Here is a 23,706-nt window from a genome sequence, read left to right on the forward strand (position 1 = left end):
AAACATTTTTGCTGTTAAATTAAAAAAAGGTTGAGGGTCATGTTTACTACCAAATAAAAGCATTATTGTTGCTTGCACTAAAATATTATAACATTATCTACTGTCTTTATATTATATGCAATTATATGCAACTAGTGCAAATGCACTAGTTTTTAGGTAAATCAAAAACAAATGGTAAAATAGCTGGTACACAATTCTATAAAATATTTATGTCCATTGAATTTCTAATTAGGCTGAATAACTCTCACAATACTAAATTAATTTGACAAATTACCTCGGTGTACAGAAAAAGAGTTACATTCACACTAAAAACCACATCAAGTCGAAATTTAAATTTGTTTATGGGTTTGGTTAATTTAATTTTCCTCTTTGGTTAAATGCATGTTCGAATGTTATGCCATTAAATATTTATTTACTTTTACAAGGATTGAACGATAAACGAAAACTTGTGTGCTGTAATAACATTGTATCAATTGTATATATTTATTATGAATAATACTATTTGTATTTGCTTACAACATGCTCTTAAACACGCCTAACAATTTTGATTAAGGTGGAAATAGTGTTGTTAGTCTGATTACTATTTACTTTTGATTCACAAACTAAAGGGAAATCAAAAAAAATATATACTCTCTCCAAATTCTTTTATTTGAACGTTCATGAAAGTTTAACGTGAACAATTTAGTTATTATCATGAAAATGGCAAACACGTATAAATTTTGAATGAGAAGAAAAACGATAATTGTGGAAAAAAGAGTTTCGAGTGAAAAGCAGTTAATAATTTGAATGGCTGAATTGGGTGGCGTTGGGTGAACCTGGGAAAACTGCTATAAAAAGGCTCAAAATAAATAAACGCAAATGCACAAACACAAGCAGACATACAGAAATTCGCGATAAAACCATGAAAACCAGCAAAAACACAAATTTCCAGCAATTAAAAATTCAATGTTTGCCATTTTTTCCAGCATTCATTTATTTGTACATACAAAACGCATAGAGATACATGCATATACGTACATATATATATGTATATATGGATGACTATTTTTTGGGATTTCTCCAACATTTGCATACAATTTTAATGGCATTTGTTTTATACTTGGTTATTATTTTTAGTCCGCGATTTTCCCTCCGCTTTATTGATATTATAAATTATGGTTTGCGCGAATTATGAAAAATCCTTCTACCCATTTTTTTTCAACGTTTCTCGCTCGGTTTATGCGGCGTTGAATTTTATTTTTACGATGATACTAGCAGCTATCCTGCTGTTTATAATGTTTTTAATCTCAGCTAATAACTGAAATATGATAGTGTTTTTTCTTATTTTCTACGCGGAATTTCCAGCCAACATTTTTCGTCTATAAAAACCTATTAAGCCAGAGCTTGGTACTTAAAATTAAATTTCAAGTTCGAAATAACAAAATGTTCAAATGAGCAATGCAAATATGTTGTAGAGCTCTTGGCGAACGGGAAACGAGAGGATGAAGGATTCATTCGCCATTTGGCACAAGCATCATTAACAACAAACCTTTTACCAAAAAAAGGGGTCTAACCCTCTAAAATAATATATTTCGGTAATGCATACGCGCATTTGCATTCCAAATTGGAGAATCAACCCCCGAAAAAATGGAAAGTCTGGTTTGGGTTCACTCCGGTTAAAGTGCACTCAACGCCGAAAGTTGCGACAGCTGCAAATTGAACTTTTTGGTATCGTTGCATGGAATTCTTATTCAACAATTTTTTTTTTGCCGTTCTGCCCGCGGCAACGCCACCGCATTTAACCCATGAGCGTTCGTTGCGCTTAGTAATTTGAGCGTAATTGGGTTAAGGCTGAAGAGAAAAGCGCCAAGATGGAAAATTGTGTGCATAATACAATGTGGGGGGCGAGGAAGTTCGGCTTCATTTGGTCTATTTCATCTCAATTAAAATTGAAATTCAAATTTAAATTGAAAATGTAAATTCTCCTCTTTCTCCCTCTGCCAAGCGGCAAGCTATCCTTTTGGCCTTCCAGTTTGCGAAATCCAGCTGGTCCAGCAAGGCGTTGTGGTAGTTTGGTAGTTTTTCCTTCTTGGCTCATCCAAGGGAAGCACAATTTGTTGAGCAAAAGTTATAAAATTAACACTTAAATGCTTCCAGATGTTGGTGCTTCCAACTCTTCGAAACTCTGGGTGTGTGTGTGTGTGTGGCATGAATGAGCTGATGGATCTGGATGTGACACATGTTCTGCCAATGTACGAACCATTAGGGTTACCAAATGTTGCCTAGGCGAAATCTAATAACAATAAATTGAGCTCGGCCAATTTGGCAGGCCAGCACGTGTGTTAAGTTCCCAACAGTTGCCTTTTATTTAATCGAAGTTTTGCAATCTGATATGCCAATCAAAGTGGTTTAAAACAAATGTATTTGATTGATTTAATAATAAAAAAAAGTGTTGTTGATCTGTTTGAAACATAATCACTCAATTAAAATGAAAATTTTGCAAAGTTGTATCTTCATTTTAAGGCCTAAACTCAATTCAAAAAATTTGTGCAAACTCAGTTTAATCCCTACGAAAAGAAAAATAAAAGCCGCTCAGCTGAAAACTTTTTGCTATCCTTGTTAAAAATATCGATAACCCACGTAATTCTTTATCGTTCGATATTGAAAAGTCATAAAAGTCCCTTCTTTGTGAGCAAAAAAGTATTAAATAACTTAACAAATTGTACACAAAGTCCCACAACATTTTTTGGCTAGCTACTTAAGGACAAAAAAATAAAAGAAAAACAAAAAAAAACCAACTGCATTGAAAGGTAGGGGTGGAAAATCGGAAAAGCAGAGACGAAGCGAAAGGAAAAGACGACAAGTCTCGGCGAGTGGGAAACTTTTCTTTTAAAAAGTTACGTACACTGGATGACACTTCTGCTGGTGGTGACGAGGGGGGAGGAGAAGGGGGCGGTGGGCAGTGGAAGTCTTGGCCAGATGTTGCCAGGAAAACATTAAAAGTGCAACGCCGGCGAAAACTTATTTACTTTTTCACATTTCGCAGCACTTGACTGCCCCGCCTGCTTGGACGGTGGATGCGGGATGCGGCTTTTCAAGTTGGAGTCCAAAAAAAAACCCCACCCTACCCTTTCAATGCATTCTGCGTTGTCTCATTTTGAAAGAACGCTACACAGAAAGAAATAAGCCTAGTTTTCAATAGTTTCACATGTCTCTGTAAGGTTTTCCTCGAGTTTTGTTTATCCACAATCCGTTTTTGTGTTTTATCTTGATGGAAATCAAAGAGATGCCTTATCAAATATTCCCCCTTTCTCTCAGTGCAGCCTGGGAATGATTCTGATAGCGGGCGGTGGCTGCTTGACAAGTTTGAAATTTCAATTAAATTCATTTGAACTGCGGCCGGACTTCTTGGGTTCGGTCTCTGGTAATGAGCAGGCCAGACCAGCGTAATGGCATCTTAACTGATGGAGCCAACTGATTGCAATGCGTGAGTGCCAGTTGTTGTCTAAGTTCTGTTGTTAGGTTTGCGGGTAGAAAGGTAAAGCAGGGCGCCGAAAACCAATTGGCCACAGTGGAACAAAAGTGCAAACAATTCGAGCACTAAAACAGTCATAGGCAGTCTATCTATCAAGCTTAATACGAATAACCTAACTTACTGTCCATGATTAAACCGGTGTTTTTATGTTGCTTGCACATATGAGAGATAGTAAAGTTTTGGTGACAGTTTGCTTTAGTTGAACCCACTGTGCCCGCAAGTCCGACCAAACCATTCGAGGCTTAAAGCCATTGGACAGTGGAGATGAGGTCAACGGCGTTGACAACCCCACTGGCGACAGGAGGTTTCTGGCCAAAGGGGATGTGGGAATGAATGGATGGGGAAATCCCCGCCCAAATTGCGGGGGTGATGCCGCATACCACGATGGTGGTCCAATGGTCAAGTGCAGTTCGGTGTTGTTGCATTTCTCTGGCGAGGATCGCCGACCAGAGCGTGGGCCAAGCGAAATGGTGCCGTTGTCGTCGTCGTTGTCGACCAAACGGAAAATGTCTTCATCTTCATCAATCAAAGCCCTGGCATCTGACACTCAAGTCACTCATGCAGTCACTCAGCTCAATTCAATTCCCAGAGACAATGCTGCCCCGCCCCCTTATTTCAGTGGGTTGTCGTCTTGTTGCTAAATTTCAATTACAAGTGCAACAACTAAGTGCATCAAGTCAACTTTGCTGCCACATAAATGAACTTTCCGCAGCAACCATCATTCAAAGTGTTTCCATTCATTTTGTGTTTCGTTGACATCTAGAAAGTTAACGAAAAGTGCGATGGGAGTTTGAGATACAAAACGTACGAGTACAAGTATGCTAGCATGTTTGTAAGTTAGTATGTTCTTTAAGCAGATAAAAACTAAATATCTATAACTTGAATAGGAGCTTAGGCCATAAACTATATAGCTTGTTTATTACTTGTATCTTTGTAAAGATTGGCAAATAAGTATAGTTTCCTATCATACACGTCTGCATCTTTTTTGTTGTCTCATTCATCGGAGATAGCTTTATGTTTTCCCCCACAGTTTCCAACCCCAGTTTCGCCGGCATTTGCCTCTGTCAGCAGCTGATATGGTGCGGTTGGAGCCACACCCCCACTTTGGACGCCCTCGTCTCCTGCTGTTTCAGCTCAGCTTGGGGTCTGCAATATACTAAATATACAACATAGTGTATGCATATTGGGTCGTGTGTGCGACCACCAGCCGCATTTCCGCTGAGATACTGAGATATTCCCCCCATTATCTTCCCCCTGACAGTTGGCTGTCATTTGGCTCTGGGTTGGTGTTTCGGGTTTTGGGTTCTCGAGCGGCTGCTTAATTATTACAGCATAAATTATCGGGGTCTTGAGATGTGCTGCCAGCGGAGCGCCGAGTATGATTCACTCACTTAATGTAACCCAAAGTCTCGATTTGCATACTAAGAGGCTTTTGTCGTTGGTCAAATCCCCACGAACACCGCCCCACTCCCACACTTAACCCATCGCAGTGCCTTAACCCGCGACTGGTGCAGATAGCACTCGCGTACACACGAACAAGAACACATAATTCCCGGCTTTGTGTTTGGCCGGAATTTATTGAAATTGATTTCGTTCGGCTCTTTTCTTTATCGACACCGAGTCTCTGGAACATTACATTCGATCATTTGGGCAGGCGGCATTGGATTCCGGTTTTTATTATTCCCCTTTTTTCCTTGTGATTTATTGATTTCTTCCCAATGTTGTTGGCGTAACACTAATGGCTATAGGTTGAGTTAGGTTCAGGAGATATACAATGGCATTAAAAAAGTACAGTGGTTAACAAAAACATGTTTATAACTATCTAAGAAAAATCAGAAGCAGCTTAAATTTGGATTCTGGACCGAAATGTGCCATCGTTTGAAGGAAATTCAAACTCTAAGTTTGCATAAAGGAGAGCTCGACAAATTTCGTTTCCCTCAATCGAAACCCATATTATGGTTCTCAGTTAGCGAGGGGCCACTGTGTTTGCGATTGGCTTTGGTTAGGTGGGTTCGATTCACTTCGGTTTCGATGGGGTGTCGGCTTTCATTTTGATGGTTTGATGAGTGAGTTAGACACATTCGCCTCGTCCTGAGGGTGTCCCTCTTTTCAGTTTTTCAGTCAGTCAGGATGAGTTTGCCGTGGGAATTCGTAATTTCGTATGCAAGATGTGTGCGACAAGAGGCGAGGCTTTGTGATGGATTTTTCGTTTCTTTCTTTCGTTTTTCCTTTTTTTTTTTGCGTTCATCCCATATCCTAAGTAAATATGATGGGTAATTTCTTTTTAAAGGTTCTGCGTGGGCCATTAGGGGAATTGCAATATCACCGATGTTTAGGCCGCCAGTCGCAAAATGAAATTAAATTGAAAATGCTTTCTTTTCGTTCCTCTTTTTATTGCGTATTCCCACGAGTTGAGCTTTATTTAATTTGGCCTTATACTTTTGTTCTCTCGTTACAGGTAATAATTTTGGGCTCACCAGAAAGTGGCTATTCAAAAAAGGATTCAGGCAAACTTGGTTTACGCTATTGTTATAACTGATTGCTTCTCGAAATTGGGACGATCAAAATAAACTTTTATTGGTATTTATTCCTACACTATGCAAATATTTTTCGATTACTCTTGGCTGTGCCAAAAAAAAAATAATTATTACTTTCTGTGACAACAAATTTACGGCAAATTCCTGGTGGATTCCCATCTTATCTGGCTTGCTAAGGTTTACTTTTCAATTATTTAGTGAATGACACATGATTTTGTGAGACTCAAACTTGCGTTGCCTGCCTGTCTGCCAAAAGTCAGTATCTTTGATTGGGCCAAAATAAGAAAAAAGAATTGGAAACAAGGACGAGAACTTGTGAGCTATTTGAGAAGATGCAAGGAAAAGTCAAGCATTCAAGAAATGACAACAGAAATGTTGCACCCCTACCCTGCATCAAATACTGCCACCCTTATTTCGCAGTCAGATTTTTGCAAGAATAACAGCAAACAGAATTCCCATGGCACGCGCTGGCGACACTTTCGAGGGGCAAACATTTTTGCAGGGTGCTGGGCGTGTGTGTTTGTGGGTGGTTGGGTGGTTGGGTGGTGGGGAAAAGACAAGGGCACGCGCTTCTTGCATGTTGTGAATTTTCCTTTTTTGTTTGCTACAAAATGCGGAGGCGGCGGCGGCGTTGCGAAGCGGGGAATGCGGGAAACGTGAGAAAAGCGAGGACACCGACTTGCCCACAAGGAGGGGTAGTAAAAGCGTACAGCGTTATACAAACATTACATAAAAATATTAAATTTATGATGCAATAAAAAAAACGGTGTTAACAGCAGGGAATAGAGAGAGAGGGAGAGGGGCGGGAAAAGCGTGGGCGTGGCATGCGTGTGTGCGTGCCTGGAGCGCCTTGAAAATCGACCAACCCGGTGGGAAAATAGAAAAGGAATTAATAACCAAACACAAGGAAAGTGGCAACTCCTTGTGGTAATCGTGCAATAAAAAGTTATGCAACTTTCAATTATTCACAAACTAAAGCCTTATTTAAATAGTTTCAAATGGCACTGCAAACACATACCTAGTACTTTGTAGACCACTTTTAAAACGTATATATTCCAAAAGGGAGCAACTAAAAAATTATTTGCGAATTAGAGTTGCACATTAGATATCTGCTGGAAAATTTCGATTGTGCTGTCTTTTAGAAACTCCATGGAGAACGCAGTATATATTTTTTACGGTTTATAATTTTGACCCACGAACACCGTTATTCTTTTCCTAATGAGATCATCCCAACAATTTATACTCGACACTCACACATGAAGTCAAGCGCACTGAACTGGCCAACTGAACCGGGCCAACCGGTTTCTGTAAAAACGGTTATGACAGCGAGCAACGCCAAACAACCCCCTCCTGGAAATGATCCTTAGAGCGGAAAATGAAAAAGGAAAACTTCTATCGATGTCAACTGTGTGCAAAGCCCTCGAGTCAAACGAGATTAAAGGGATGCTGCATGGCCGAGAAAGGGGCGATGTTGCTGTGGGGAGGCAATCGGCGGTGTCACGTACCTCAAACCTTTTGGGTTTTATTTATTTTGCACTCATCTTCTATTTTGCCGTCTGTCGGCTTACTTTGACTTTTGACAGCCCGCCGCCCCAATGAAAAAAGTTGTGGAAATTCATGTTGCTGCTGTTCGTTCGCTTCGAGTTTTCGTGCGCCGAAAGGATCAGACAGGACAGGACGTACGGGAATATCACTCAAAATGTGGGCACGTGCCAGCCTTCAAAGCGAATGTCCTTTCGCTGGGCAGCAAAAGAGTTATCGCTGTTTGTATATTGCTTCTTATCGAGGTCAGCAGGATCTTGAATATAGAATAAATTGAACGTTGTCCGCCAAGTTGCTTAAACATTAGATAAAATTTAATGAATGTTCTCTCTTTTTCTGTTAAAACTGCAGCAAATGTTTTTGAAATCACCTTGAAACTAAATCCCCCCGTAACAATGGCACCCCTTTCACTCATCGCACTTGGGAAATGGGGTGCAGACTATCAGCGTTGCATTCACCATCCATCAATTTGCATTTTCCTCATCGCCAGGGTGGTTTGTTTCTTCACGGATTGCCAATTTGCATTCCATATGATGAAGGGAACTACAACTATTATGCAATCTCATGTTGGTCGCTGGATGGAGATGTGCGGTTTTTGGTTTTGGGGTTGAAAGTTAGTAAATAATCCCAAACACGCGACGACTGCCAGCGCCAACAATAATAATTCTCATTCGAAATCTCGTAAATCAATTTTTTTTCTTCTACATTCTAATTATGTGATTAAGTGATTTATGAGTTTTTGTCCAAGTTGAAATGGGGAGTGTGGTGGCGCCACCTCATATTCGTCCTCGTTGGCGGATTTCATTGACCCTGCTCAACATTTTTGCTCCTGCTCGTTTTTATTATTTGTTTGTTGCTGTTTTGAACTCTTGAAGAGAGAATATAAAAATTTATGGCCGCACTAAACCGAAAAAAAGGAGAGGTACAAAATGTGTCCGTGACATTTATGATGTGCCACATTGTGTACCTAACTCAACCTCTTCTAGTTACCTCTCATATATTTTTTACTGATTCTTTGGCCTCATCAAAAAGTATTAAATAATTGTTTACTTTTTGAAGACTCTCTGGTGTGGTTTAGTTTTTGTTTGTTCACTTTTCTAAGCGCAATTTTTTCAAGTCAGCATTCTTTACTTCTTCTCTTTGCTCTTCAAATTATGAATTTTATTGCCCCTAATTGATGACCTCCCATTGATAACCACAAAGTGTTTCCGCAATGTGCTACTTCTCCACCAAATTGATTGAGCAGATCGTAAATACATTTAGTACGCTTCCTGAATTTTCAAGTACTACCACCTCCATTCTCACACGGCCTTTTCAATGCTCCTTCGTTCTGGTTAAGTACTCCACTAATTTGTGACAAACATCGAAATAATGTACATAAGTTCACATCGGCGCTTCACCTCCAAAAATTGATTTTGGTTCTGGGAATTTCATTAATATTTTATGACTCGCTCTTTTAGTGCTCTCGTTTGTCTCGTGGTTTTATTTGATAAGGTCGAAAAGACCTAACCATACAAATGGGGATGATTGATTGTGCTTTTCTGGTTTTGTTAATGGTTAACTTTTCATCGCTTTGTAAATGTCAACTTTGTTTAATGGGAGGGTTCAGAAATCGTTTTTTAGTCACTTTTTGTTTGAAGAGACCTTTCTTATGCATGGAAATTTAACTGTATTTTGTGGAACTGGAGTCATTTGCATTACAGTTGAAAAAATCACAAATATTGCTTTGATTGTCTTAAGTTTTATAAATCTGTATATCAATATCAACGACTTTCGGAGGATTACCAGTCTCAGCTTCATTATTTATGAGGGAGTTTAAGCCCAGAGTAAACATGCGGCCAAAAAGGCCAAGTCGAATGGTCCATCAGTGGCATTGGGCATACGCAAAATTTCAGGGGATTATCAAATGCAAAAGAGCTGAGAGTGCGCTGCCCCTTCTTGTGGCCCATAAATCATGGAATCAAAGTGCCACATTTTTGACTGAGTTTCTGGGACGGGGTATGCGTTAAGCCCTTTGGCCGAGGTCTAACACGTACTAAATGCTTGTCAACAGAAATCCGGAGATGGGGGAATCCGGACGGGACGGGCAACGTGTGACAGTGCGCAGACGTGACGTGGAAAGTATTTATGGGAAAATATTTGTTCACAAATTTCTTACTGATTGTATTGGATAGACGACGGGCAACGAACGGAAATGGAAATGGAAATGTGAATTGATTTTCCAGCGATGAATAAATATGAGTACATTTTCCAATGTCAATGTTATTACAGATTTCGTACAGAATACGGCGGGAACTTAAGTGTTTTAAATAATTTCACATTGGAATTTCACAACAGACCTCTGGTTCCATGAACATTTGCAAAACTTGTTTCCTTTTGTCAAGGTATTTGTGCAATTCATTCTATCAATTCTACGAATTTATGCAACTAAACTCCACTTGTCCACTCAAAATGAAGGACTTTTGCTTAACTATACTTTCGCTTTACATCGCGTTCGTTCCATCATCAAATTACAAATTGGTTTTCATGCAGTTTTGCATAAAATGCCAAGGACTCTGGCGGCGTGAAACTTTCGCCCTCTGGAAAATTGCTAGCTGAGAGCATCAATTTGCATGTTTGCAAAGTGTGAGCTGCAAAAACGAAATTAATAATGAATCGACTAGAGGAATCAGCATCAAACTTATCCATAACAAGCGGGAAAACAAACAAGCAAGTACATCGGAGTGCAAAATGCATACTACAACGAAAATTGGGAAATGGAAACTGGGAGGAAAGGACGCTCCAAGTTGCGAAAACTTGAGCAACCACAAAAGAATGAAATTCAAGTTGCTGGGGCAACATTAACTGAGCGCCAACAATGAGAACTGGCAACAAGAAAAGTACAACAATAAATAGCATTATGCTAATCCAGGCCAAACAGAATGCGGCAAAAGTAAGGAAAGCTTTTTGGACTAGTCTCCCTGCCATCCTTAGCCTCCTCCACCCAGAATCAGGAAAAAAAAACGAAAAGGAAAAGGAAGCATTAGCTCCTGTCGGAACTCGGGCAGCAGCTGGCAGAAAGACTGAAGAACGGGACTCTCGGAGTCCGGAATCCGTATAATAATTACGAGGGAAAACAGCGTCAGCAGCACCCGTCCCAACTAGCTAACTAGTATTTACTAAAAAATAAGTCACAACAACCACAGCCCAGCCGCACAAGTTTCCACGCAAGCCTCACAAGCAAAGACGAAAAAAAAAAATTCCGAGAACGTGTCATGGCATAAGAAATAAGAATTAAATCCCCTCGAAGCACTGAGCACCGGCTTTTTCCGCAGGACAATAAACTCCCAGCTTCCAAATGAGCTTTGAATTCTGCAGAGAAGATAAATTAGCAGATGAGATTGGGATCCTGATAAGATAATGCTAATAGACACGACTTGCAGGAGCAAACTTACCAATGAGTTGAAAGGGTGGCTGAACTTGGTTGTAATTAGGAAAATGCCAAAGAACTATAAAATGCATTTGTGTTAAATTCGATTAAAATGAACTAGAACGCATATAAAAAGGACCTATCCATATTTAAACATCGATTTGTCATTAAAAAGCTCATAAATCAATTGAATTTAAAGAAGAGTTGTTGACCATTTTATTATTTATAGAACTTATTCATAAATGCTTCAAATTTCAGGAGATTTGTGTAAGTGCTCCTATATCACTTCAAAATGTATTTTAAATTTTCAAAACCGTAAATTTATATCACTTAGATTTTGATCCCATTATTCACAGTTAGGCTTGAGGCTGAACGAAGACAAGTTTGTACACCCCACATGCGAGCAACATGTTAAATTGTCATAAGCCTTAAAAATTCCATTATGATTATGTACTCTAGTGCCGAAACACACACACCCATGGAAGATGAACATAAAACACGAAACACGAAACACAAGCAAAGACACATGGACCAAGATAAGGATACAAAGTTTTCTAAGCGAATAAATCTGTTTGTCTTGGTGCCAGGACACAAACACGCAACACACACACACACACATGGAAGCTGGTAAAAATTGTAAAATATTTTCAAACAGATACAGACATAAGCAAGGCTAATAAATGAGAACTTTTGCGCGACAACAAGGGCAAATCCCATTTTTACAAGGATTTGAAGGAGCTCAGGAGGCACTGCAGGCCAAAAAAGGAGGAAAATACAACAAATCGCTGCAGGATATGCAGACAAGACAAACAAGTCACGAGCCGAAACCAAAGGGAAAAAAGCGATAAAGCACAACTGAAAATGAAGAAAAACTCGTCGGGCCGCACAAGATTTGCAACATAAATATTTTTCATGGCAGACAAACGATATAAAAAACACATTCACACAACACACACACAAATGGAAACAAAACGCGAATTGCGGCATTTATTTGTATATTAAGAGCTGATTTTTTGCTCCCAACTCTTGTGTTCGCAATGGCGGCGCGGCCATTTTGCAAAAGGCTGCAACAAAATGGCGGCCGCAAAAAACAAATTGCATCGCCTGATGAGTGTTAAGTGAGTGGGTGGTGTGAGTTGAGTGGGTGGTGTGCGTTGAGTGTGTGTTGGGTGAGTCTGTGTGCAAACTGATTCCGCTACCGCTTTATATGCTTGACAATTGCGGGGGAAACCCATGACACACTGACGAGCTAAAGTATGCACCATTTTTCGTAAAAGTTTTAAAAAAAATATTTCTTTAAGGAACCATATAGGAATATCCTCATTTCTATGGATAGGTCTAAAAATATTACCTGAATGTGCTAGTTTTAATATTTATATATTTGTAAGCTAAAAAAGGTTTTTACAAAAGTGTAGTTCTTGCTAATTAAATGGTTTCATTTAACATAAATAACCAAAAATAATACTATCTTTATGTTTATCTAAAAAATATTAACATTTAAATAGTTAACTTCAGCCAGTGTATTTTTTTATCACCATGGCACAAAAGCCAACTTCGCTTGGATTTATTATTGTTTTTATTTTCTGAGCAGACATTATTTTTGAGTAATATGCGCCATGCATCAGGCTCAGACGCAGGATCTGGACTATTCAGTTTTTCTTACTGCAACCATTCGCTATATTTGTTGTTTAAACACACACACTCTCCAGCACACTCACCCGCACACAATCTGACACACACACACACTTGACATATTCGTGCTGTCTGCAGAGATTCGAGGCATTTAATTTTTGGTAGCCATTTACAGACCCCAGTGCCCTAAGTCCTTGCACAACGGAAAATTCAGGTTTTCAGTTTTCCGTGCGGCGACTACAGTGCAAAATGCAGTTAAAAAGGCCGCCAAAACCCGGCCAACCCCCAGCCAGTGGGCGTGGCACTGCCTCATTTTCCGTTAGCCAGTTCTTGTGGGTTGCCCTCTGCATGAAAAATAACGTCTCTCTTTTGATGGTTTTCCCCAAAAATGTTGTATGTTTGCACTTTGTAAGCGGGTTACGAGTTGAAATAGTAGATGGCTTCCAAATGCTTAGCTCTAAATTATTCCTAAACATTGAAACTTGTGTGTTGGAAATGCTGCAATTGCAGCCTAATGGTAAACACAGTTAGGTTTTGAGTTATGAAAATGGTTGGGGCAAGTGTGCCATTAAATTTTGTGCGAGTTGAAATCATATCAGCATAGTTAAATGTTTTTAATTGAATAAATGTTTTCAACTTGGAGTTGCATTAGTATTTGAAATTTGTGTGTTTTCAAACAATTTGAAAATATTCAACTATTTTGTATTATATTTTGTGCTTTGTAAATATTATTTTTCATTTCCTGTTCCCTCGCACTGTAAGCAGTTAATACCTTGACAAGCTCATATGTGTGCCCCTCAAACAGCCAATCGACTGCTCTCGATTGTTTATGGCTTACTGTTCAGTGACAGCGTTTTTAGTTAAATTTTGCGTGAACACTTACAGGCACTTGTTAAACATATGGCCACTTATACTGTCCTCAAACGTATTCACATCCCAACCGGCAAGTGTGTCTGTCTGCTTTTTATCCAAACTAACAATCGGCAGAGTGCTCACAGCTACAACAGTAAAACAGCAGAGGAGCTGCAAGGGGGATACTCCACTCACATGTATGTGTGTGCATATCCTGCTGCCCTTTCACCTCCAGCTCGTTTTGGGTCATTCTGGTAATGGGTGCGTTGGACACTGCAGGGTATACGAAGTTCCGGTTGGAATAATGTAGTTCTGCTCCAGCGTTTAATTTAAGTTCTATATTCTACATACAGGCAACCATTTTTGAATACATAAGACATTCTTTTGCTTCCATATACTTTTTCACTTTAAATCCTAAGTATTTATTATATTTTATTTATAATATATAAATGATTTATATGCCTGTAAAAATGTCATTCCTCAAATATATTATGTTATAGGCTAGGGTTCTTGTTTAACATGCTCTTTTTTTTTAAGAGCATGTTGTGGAAAAACATGGTTCTTTTTTCTATTTTTTAATGTTTTGAAAAGACCGTCAGTATTTGTTAATTAAATTATCTAACTGTAGTTTTCACAGCACTGAATCTTTATTGCCCATATAAACTAAGTCTTTAAACAGGTTTTCAGTTAAATTAGCGGGTATTTTGCAGTCTTTTTCATGCATTCTCGTTCATTTTTGGTTGGCACCTCGGCGCTGCGTTGACGTCATAATTAGAACGAAGCCGACACAGATGCACATGACTTGGAAAAACAAATTGCACTGCACTCTGGCCACCCAGCCACCCAACCCACTAACCACCCAACCAACCAGCCACACCCACCTCAAAGTTCACCTGTGGCAGATTTATGACACCGAGTAACCCCATTCCGCCTCCATTCGGCGCACCTTGTCAACCCCTTCGTGTTCTAGATTTGTACATTTTCGTGCCACATTTTAATTTCTCTGCATTTCTCCTCTACTTGGGGGCTGGGTGGGTGCTTTCGATGGGTGGTGGAAGTCCGGGGGATGTGCTGAAAAACTCATTAACTGTGCACGCTACTTGGCACCTTTTCTCTTCTCACCCACTCTTTGCTCGCTTTCTTCATCCGCCTTTTGCCCATTTTACCCATTACTCGCTGCCTTTCAAATTCTTTTCGCCTCGCCTCGCCTTGTTCTTGCTTTCTTCATTTATTTTATTTTTTATGTTTTTTTTTATATTTCTTGTATTATTTTGTTTTCCACTTCTTACAGTTTTCCATTTGTGGGCTAAGGTCGCTAAAATTATCTGCATGGGGCGGGGAAAAAAAAAACAATTTCTGCGACTTCCCATAAGAGGGCGTGGTCATGTGCGTGTGTGTGTGTGTGGTATTTGTTTGTGCGGGTGTGCACACACACGATTGCACAATAAGCCCATTTAAGCGCAGAGGGTAAACGAGACCTACATTAAATCGAGCACAAAATGTATGCATGCGAAATTGAAAAAAATGCTAAAACAAGGGTTGGAAGACAATATATATTGGGTTCGATTATTCAAAAAGTGTCTTCTCGAGCCAAAGCATATGGTTACGCAGAAAGCTTTAAAATTGCGCATACGACCAGTGTGCCGAGTATTTATTATTCTTAAACCAAACTAATACCTTACGATTTCTCTCTCGTTACAGAAATGACTGAACTTTCATCCCTCAATCCATTTGTTCGCCTATGAAACCCAGAGACAATTTAAGCCCTGTTATGAAAAGTTGTTGAACAAAAAATGAAACAATATATATTTTGAAATAATTTAAAATCAATTTAAAGTAAAAAGTAAATTCAGCTGCAATAACTTTGAAACACGCACAACCAAGCCAAACAAACAGAAAATCAAATCCATTTAACTGCAATATAGTTAAAGGCAAGGCACACACAGAAAATCAACAATAATAGATGTTGCAAATTTAATCAATCCAACTGAAATTTAACTAAATTTTATGCAAAATAGAAATGTTAAATTCACACAACACAAACCACAATAACAACAGCGGCAGCGGCAGCAACAACAACTATAACAAAGGCCACAAAATGCATTTGAAAGGTGCAACGGCAAAAGCCACAATAATGAAACATAAGTTAAGCAAATTTTACGGATACGGTTGGATGCAAGTCTTCCTACTACTTACAGTCCTCGTGATTGGTAATCAAAGTGCCTGGCAGGAGAATATACGACCAAAACTCTACGTTGAATTAGGTGAGTTTAGTTCTAAGGAAATCATAAAAGTATTCAGGTATTTATTTTACACAAAACATAATTGAATGGTGAAAGTTAGACATCAATTTATAGAATGTCCACAGCAAGGTTTCAATTTTGTGTGCTAAAAGTAATTTAGTCCAATCGTGGTTACAATATTTGTTTATTTATATAACATTTTATATGTTCAAGAAGTACATACAATTTGCATATTTATTATCCCATAATCAAATTTATATGTCATATTTCAATGCCAGTCAAAGAGTGAACATCTCAAGAGAATTTCCAATGTCACTGTGCAGAGCCACAGTCATTGTAACCAAATTAAGACAAAAGCAAATGCCAATTGGAATTATGACCAATAAAAGATGCAGAGTCGGAGTTGGAATGTAAGGCAACGAAACGAAATAGCAACGAATCGAAGTCAGCTGCCAAAAAACTTTAATGACAACATTTTTATGAGCTACAAAATGTAATTTGACTGCCAGACTTTCATGCGATGGCAATGACAGGAAGCCGGAAGATAGTTGCAGATATTTCGTTAAAGTCTGACATCCAAAAAACTCGTCCTAACTCCCAACTCATCAGGAAACCTTTTTGCCATCCTTCGAAAGTATCCACTTTTGGCAGGTGAAGAAGTTTGCTCAAGAAATGAAGCAATAACTTGGACAAAGCGTGTGTGCGAGCAGGAGACATAGAGCTACTAATGCACACACTTTTTGAGATATACCCAGACATCCACACGTTTTGCTATCTTAACTATAAATAACAAAAATTCCTGGAAGACATTATTTGCATAAAAGTGGCGAAGCTTTCAGTGCTGAAATGAGTGGGGATTGGGGGGATAGTCGGGTGGTGCTGGGCTGATGTGTTGTGGATGGTAGAGGATGGTGTGGATGGTGTGGATGGTGTGGATGGTTTGGAATGGCTCGGATGGGTTGGTTTGTTAGCTGTTGCCAGCAGCTATTTCTGGTGTCCTGTGAATGTCCTCAATGTGCGACATCATCATCCTGCTCATCATCGTTGCCGTCATGATCGTCGTCAGGAGTTACGTTGCATATGCAAATTTTATTCCTTACCCACTTCTTTTTTTCTTTTTTTTTTTTTTGGCCAAAAAGTTGGGCGACTTCTTCATCGTGCTCACGTAGGTTGGAGACAGATATATGGTACATATACCTATATACATAGTATGTATATGCATGTATATTTATACGGCGTTCTATGTACATAGTTCTGCTTATATATGTATTTCTGCACCGCTTTTTGTTTGTGAAAGATGAAGCAGAAAAGTTGCCGGCAGCAGATGGAGAAAAAGTCGAGGCGATGCTGGAGTTTTTGGCGCAGAAGAACTAAATTCTAAAAATATCTTGTGCACGCTTCAGAAATTACGTTATTAAATGTGCATTTGGCACACTCTGAAATGGGAACAGGAGAGGGCAAAAACCAGACTGCCAATGAAAATGTTGCATTCTTGAAGACAATTTCAGCAGCCAAGATATGGAGTCGCATCGTTCTACTAGGTTTTGCTAAAGATTCCTTTCCCTGTATACCCGGAAGTTGTTCAACCGAATGGGTTTTAGAAATGCTTCTTACCTATGAATTTGAATTGGAAATCACATTTGGGAAAATTCGTAAACATTAAGTAAAACAGCTAAAAGTACATTTCGGGATCCGGAAATGAGTTTGTCTGCAGAAATTGAACTTTGTAATGAAAAAGTTACTCAATATGCTTTTAGGAAACGAAGTAGATAAAGTTATTAACCGATTGCATATACCTGTATTGGTATTCTCATCTTGCAATACTTTAATGATTGAGTAAAATCTTCTTACGAACGCCAGACAATTTGCCATTTCTGCATGCTCAATATCTCATTAGGAAAGTCTTCTCTCTGCGCCAACTGCTGTTGCCAACTGGAATGAACATTTTTTGTTATTAGTTTAGCTGTAAAATCAACTCAAGGATAATCTGTGAAGCGAACCTGTTCGGTCGGTCGGTCCCCCTCGACCATTCCCACTCGCGCAGTGCTAAACCAATTACTTAGCTCTGGTCCCCTTCATTTCGCACTGTCAGGGGACATTGCACGTGTTAAAGTTCATTTAAAATCCATCAGGGAGCAGGAGAGTGGGCACGAAAAGGCGTCATTTCCAGTGGGTGGCTGGGTGACAATTTATTCTTCTTCCTTACGCTGTTTGGGGCACTCGTGCATAACAGGAAAATAGGGTTAATGGGGAAATTATGAATGCGCCCAAGGAGGCGCAGACCAAATGAGCAAGGCTGTTTGGGTGAATGTGTGAGTGGGGCCATGCATTCATATGCCATTGTTGGTCAAAAGAGCGAAAAAGAAAGTGGATACACTTTCTGCCTAGCGTACCGACTATCAAGTACCTGGTACCCAAAATGCTTTTACAGCTTATGACTATCATTCTTAATCAGTAAATGTTACATATGTATGTGTTATAATACCAAAACAAGTACTGTTCGTTTTTTACCATTCACCTCGAGGGTATACCCGCATTTACTGGGTATAATAAAAAGCAAACACCCCTTCTTTTCCGGCACTTGCTCTTGCCATTGCTGTTTCTCCACCATTGGACCACTTGGACCATAAAATATTACAACTCTGCGTGGCCAGAGTTGCATTTGACAGCCGCAAGTGGTTGTCATTAGGAGCTGCGACAAAACGGTCATTTAAATGCACTCTTCTTCTTCTGGCTCCTTCCACAACTTGTACGCCAAAGCGGGCGCAACATTTGTGGTAAAATTACGTATATCAAGTGGGCGGCAAGGGGAGCCAGCTAATGCTGATCGTTTTGGGGCACTATCGCGTCGCATTCTTCCCAGTGCAAGTGCAAACCCCTCGCTCTTTCTTCGCTAAATTTTGTGGACACTTTGCAAAATGTTTCTTTTGCTTATATTTTGGTACGTGCGCAGATTTCCTGATTGCCACAAAGCCAATTTCTGGAAAAGAGGATAAAACGAACAATATAAATTGCATGCAAATGAACCATCTTGGTAAATAGGAAACGATTTTTTTATTCCTGGTATAAATTTGATATCTAAACATTCACTATTTAAAGCACTAATATTTTCCGATGTCAAAGCTGTAGAATAATTTTCGAGAAGGTGTCGTAATTTAATTAGTGTTTCTCCATCTGACTGTGGCTGTTAAATTGATATTTTCCGCTCAATTAAACCTGTGGAAGTTTAAGACATCCAGATGCTGACCAAAGTTGTCATCATTGACTTTAAATGACACGAACTTCCGTTGGCAGCCAATTAGGCGAGCGAAAACTGCATTACTCAGGTTCCGCACTGAGAAAAAAAAAGCACCCACTAGTGCCACATATTTGGTAAAATTAATGTTCGACCTAAAAACAAAAACAGTGGAACAAAGAATGTAAACTGATTAATTTTGTTTAATATTTGATAAACGTTGAAACTTTGTTTTTATTTATTTTCGAACTTGACTATTAAAGTCATAGTAAAGGAGCATAAATATAACGTCACACGAATAAAAGTCATAATTTAATCATTTCCGTGTAGAGACAGTCTCCCCAGAACCTTAACTTCCTGTTTGAAGTCTCCGTTTGGCAGCGGGTGTCTGCGGCCTTTGCTCGAAGTCGAAGTCGCCGTCGCCGTCGCCCAAAAATAGTTCTGTAGTTCTGTTCTGTTCTTCTGGCCGTCATTAAAACTGTCTGCAACGTGTCAGAACAGCAAACATAACTGTTAATTGCCATTTGTGCGCGAAGTCGGAATTCCGTGCAGAAACCCAACCCTCCCCTCTTCATTTTCCGGTTTCCCTTGGCTCTGCCGGCACTTCGGTCTCATTTTCATATTTCGCCGCATGCGCCTCATTACAATTTAATTCACAATGTAATTGCAAGCGTTGACTGGGATGCGGAATGGTAATGAAATGGGCGTTATGTGTGCATGTCTGTGTATGAGTATAGAAATAATGATTTTTGTGGAGGGGGGAAGTGGGAGGAAGGCAACTAAGCAGGGGGATTGCAACCACCGACTTGGCGAAAAGTTTTCTTGCAGTTTTGCGCCACTTGACACGCGCCTCGCATAATTTCCACACGTCTTATGTATGCAGTCTTCCACAATTCTCAACCCGGCACTTTCATTTCCTTGCCATATGCATTTTTGGCAGTAGTCGAATGTCGAAAAGGGCGGAAATGCAACAACTACAAAAATGCCACCCATTTGCCCAACTTCGTTTGGATTTTCTGTCTGGCTTTGTTTCCTCTCCACTTGTCCATATTTACATTCATTTATCCATACATTCAAATTGATGATAGACAAAAAGATAGAAGACAAAAAAAAAATTCAAATTCATTCATAGACAAAACGTGACGATGTTATCAAAGTTATCATCACAGAAAAATCAAGTCGGATGGGTTTTTTAGTTTTCTATCAATTCAAAATAAAAAAAATGAATATTTAATTTTAAGCAGAGCAGAAAATGTTAGTCATAAAATATTTCGTTACTTAACAGCAAAGTTTTAAATATATTCTGTGCTTAAAGTTTATATTCCAGCTCATCAGTTTGTGATATAAATTTCTCTCATTTAACTATGCCATGTAATTTGAATTGGGAATTACAAATCACTGGTTTGTGCTTTAAACACAAAGAACAAAAAATAAAAAAAATAAAATAGAAATGTGAGGAAAAACGAAGCGAAAGAGCAAATCCGAAAGGCACACCCAATCAATTATATAGACAGCAATTTTACAGCCCCCACCGGGCAGTGTCGTTCCATCCTCTACCATAACCTATACCATATCCCAACCCGCCCCATGAATTCGTGTCCAGCCTCCCAATGCTGCACTTGCTCGTGCTTGTGTGTCTGTGCAATTGGAACATTTCATGGATTAAACGTTTTCTTAATTGAGTGCCTCATTTTCCGGTTAGGAAGTTTTTCATGCCGAGAAAATAAATTACACACATGAGTGCAATTTGGTAGCGGCAGTCGCTCCAGGACGCAGGATGCAGTCGCCAGGAACGAGCCTTAACGGTCTTAACCCGTCCCATCTTTATTCCTGCCGGCCTGAACTGAACAATCACCTCATAATGGCGTTAATCAAAAAGTTGCCGTGGCAACACTGTTGATGCAGCAAGTTGCACTCGAACGATTGAACGTTTAATGGCGTAACTTATAGATACACATTAAAAAAGAATATAATGCTAGAGCCGGTTTTTGTCTTTCAAATATATAGGTGACTTTTATGAAATTTATTCATTTTAGGCTCTGGCTAAAAGTACATTTTAAAATTATTTTTCATCTAAAACCATTATAAAAATCAATTTTTTTTGGCCCATGCATTGGTATATTGAATCCTGTAGATCTTGTTTGTATCAGTGCACGAATGTGAGAGGTTCAATGGCTTGCTCTTGGTCACCAGGGAAATTAGTAATACGACAAGTGCAGCAGCATTACCACCCCGCCCCCTTTTGCCATTTACCCCACTTTAACCGTTCACCGCCTCCTTTTCCACTGCATCTGTGGACAAATGAGCTCGATGGCGGTGCCGACGTTGTCGTCGCCATTCCCTTCACCATTTTTACACATTTTACTTATTCCCTTTGTTCTTCTGGTTGTCCTAGCTTTTTGTCTCTATAAATTTGCCACTGATCGTCCTGGTCCTGCCATGGACATCGTGCGTCGTGTGTCCTTTTCTGGCTCGTCCTGGCACTTGGCCAGTAATTGAAATGGCGTAACGACTAAAAATTGAAGCGAATCCCGCTCACAACTCTAATGAAAAAGTTAAAGAGTCTTAGCTCCGGTATACGACACACATTCGAGGTGGTCTAAAATGGGAAAAAAGAGTGGCTGACTGTAGAAAAGTTAGTGAAAAGTTAATATTGATAAATTGATTAAAAGTTTAATAATTCAACTTTTTAGAAAAGACCAAAGAGCAGTAAGGGAAAAATGGTAGCGATTGGAATCAGCAAACTTAAAGTTATTCAAGAAAGGCATGAAACGTGGAAAAAATTATATATTAATTGCAAAAGCTAATTTAATACTTGGTTTTGATTAATGCTGTTTTCACATTTACCTTTAGCCACTTGACTGTAGCGTGTGTATTGATTTTTATTTGAGAGATTATATCCGAATCTGGATTACCTTTTTACTCTCTAGTAACGGGTATAAAAAAGTAAAATAGTCATACACGGAATTGGGTCATAGAGATTAAATCAAAAAGTTTTTATTTAGGTACTCCACTCAGAATAAATAAGAAGTTTGTTGATGCGCTGTTGGCCAATATATTCATCTGCTGTAACGTTGCAATACCATCACCACCTATGCCGTCGATGATGACATCGTCGGTACCAATTGGGGTAGCTAGATAAAGACATTTTGTTATCAATGACATAACAAATTAATAAAAAATTTTTGTCGGCAACACTAACCTCTTGGGATATATCAGAATGATGCAGTTGTAGCAATTTCCATTAATAATTACGTCGGGTTCGGGTGCCAGAGGATTTGCTAAATAAAGACATTTTGTTATTAAGGACATAAATTGAAAAATAAAATTTTTTGTGGGCGACACATACCTATGGTCAGAGCCAAAAGGCCGAGCAGGAAGGCAGCCAAAAGGAATTTCATCTTCGAAGTAGCTAGACTAGAGTTGCAAACTGAACTGATGCTATTGTCCGTCTGACCCAGTATTTATGCTCTGACGCCAATCCGATGCGTTCATCTGTTATCAGGGCTTTTGCTTTTTCGGATCCGAATTTTTAATTTAGTTGTGGTATTGCCCAATGCTAAAAGTGAAATTCCAAACTTCTCGGATTTACGTCTACTCAATTTTAATATAAAATTATGTCACTTTATTTGAACATACCGAAAACAACTAAAAAGAAAACCAGAGAGAATGCTATAGGCGAGTTCCCCGACTATCAGATACCCGTTACTTAACTATTAGAAGCGCGAACAAGAAATATTCATATTTTTCAGGCATATTGATAGAAATAGGATAATCGTGAATTAAATGAAAAAAATGTTCTAATGTTTCAAAAGTGTGGGCGTGCCAAAAAGTTGTTTTGCAAATCGATAAATATTCAAGACTACTAATAAATAGAAAAAATATCAACATATTTTTCAAAACTGTTGGCATGGCAGCCTGTGCTGCTTATGGGCGTAGCAATCAAACGGACAGACGGACATGGCCATATCAACTTCCCTCAACTATTTATTTATCAACTATTTACGGTCTGTGCTTTTTAGATCTCCACTATCGTTATGCGGTTTTGTACTCTTGAGCGTCTGAGCGATAAGAACAAGCCTTAGCACTCATAACAATCTTGACCCTTGCCCTGACGGTTCTAATAGCTGTGTCTTGTAGCTTGTGTTGAGCTTTTATCGCGATATGCTCAAGTGCCGAAATAGCTCAGTTGGGAGAGCGTTAGACTGAAGATCTAAAGGTCCCCGGTTCAATCCCGGGTTTCGGCAAGTCGACCTCTTTTTTGTGTTATTATTTATTTTTTTTATTCTTTTACTTCAAGTAAATTCAGTATTTTCATTATCTATTGTAATGCGGAACCATTCTGTAATTCCTCGCCGTATTTCCCTTCGAGAACTTTCGACATTCTTTGGTGTCTCTATGGAGGACACATCCGTACTGTGAGTGCGCTCATTACAAAATGAAGTCGCGCCGCGTCAAGGATTAAGGATGGAGGCTGGCTGGCTGATGTATTCCGACAACAATCTCGCCCACTGCGCACAAATCACAATGCGAACGAACTTTTGCCAAAACTTTTACCCCAAACAAATGCAGAAAATGCCGAGGCACCGCCATGCGAAAGTGGGAGCACAAAAATCAGCATGACAATTATAATGATAATGAGGGGGTTTTCGGGTCTGCGGGCGGGATCGGCGGTGGGGCCTTGATGAAAATGTCATTAAATGATGGCCAGGAATGCGCCCAACTACTACTACCAACTACAT

At 39.3% G+C, this 23,706-nt stretch overlaps 2 protein-coding genes and 1 non-coding gene across 3 annotated transcripts in view; 2 read left to right on the plus strand and 1 right to left on the minus strand.

Annotated features, from left to right (window-relative positions):
• The window catches only part of LOC120444348 (semaphorin-1A), a 133,283-nt gene that overhangs the window by 6,232 nt on the left and 103,345 nt on the right, over positions 1-23,706 (plus strand). Inside the window, 1 exon segment of the mRNA XM_039623931.2 lies at positions 15,188-15,750. Within this exon segment, the coding sequence (XP_039479865.1) occupies positions 15,507-15,750 (244 nt within the window). The 5' untranslated portion in view covers positions 15,188-15,506.
• Positions 22,005-22,441, minus strand: LOC120444356 (bomanin Short 3-like). The gene is made up of 3 exons (XM_039623943.1): positions 22,314-22,441; positions 22,167-22,245; positions 22,005-22,098 (listed from the first exon to the last, which is right to left on the minus strand). Exons 1-3 carry the CDS (start codon positions 22,363-22,365, stop codon positions 22,050-22,052), a joined length of 180 nt encoding a protein of 59 aa, XP_039479877.1. The 5' UTR covers positions 22,366-22,441; the 3' UTR covers positions 22,005-22,049.
• Trnaf-gaa lies at positions 23,139-23,211 on the plus strand. The gene has a single exon. It is a non-coding gene; the product is annotated as a tRNA-Phe (tRNA).

This window comes from Drosophila santomea, chromosome 2L (genome assembly GCF_016746245.2).
Source record: "Drosophila santomea strain STO CAGO 1482 chromosome 2L, Prin_Dsan_1.1, whole genome shotgun sequence".
Lineage (NCBI taxonomy): Eukaryota > Metazoa > Arthropoda > Insecta > Diptera > Drosophilidae > Drosophila > Drosophila santomea.

Excerpts from the sequence above, each read along its gene's own strand:
- LOC120444356 (XM_039623943.1), bottom strand. The coding sequence starts at position 22,365 with ATGAAATTCCTTTTGGCTGCCTTCCTGCTCGGCCTTTTGGCTCTGACC. Across the intron at positions 22,246-22,313 it reads CCTTTTGGCTCTGACCATAG|CAAATCCTCTGGCACCCGAA; the intron begins GTATGTGTCGCC and ends GTCTTTATTTAG. Across the intron at positions 22,099-22,166 it reads ATTCTGATATATCCCAAGAG|CTACCCCAATTGGTACCGAC; the intron begins GTTAGTGTTGCC and ends GTCTTTATCTAG.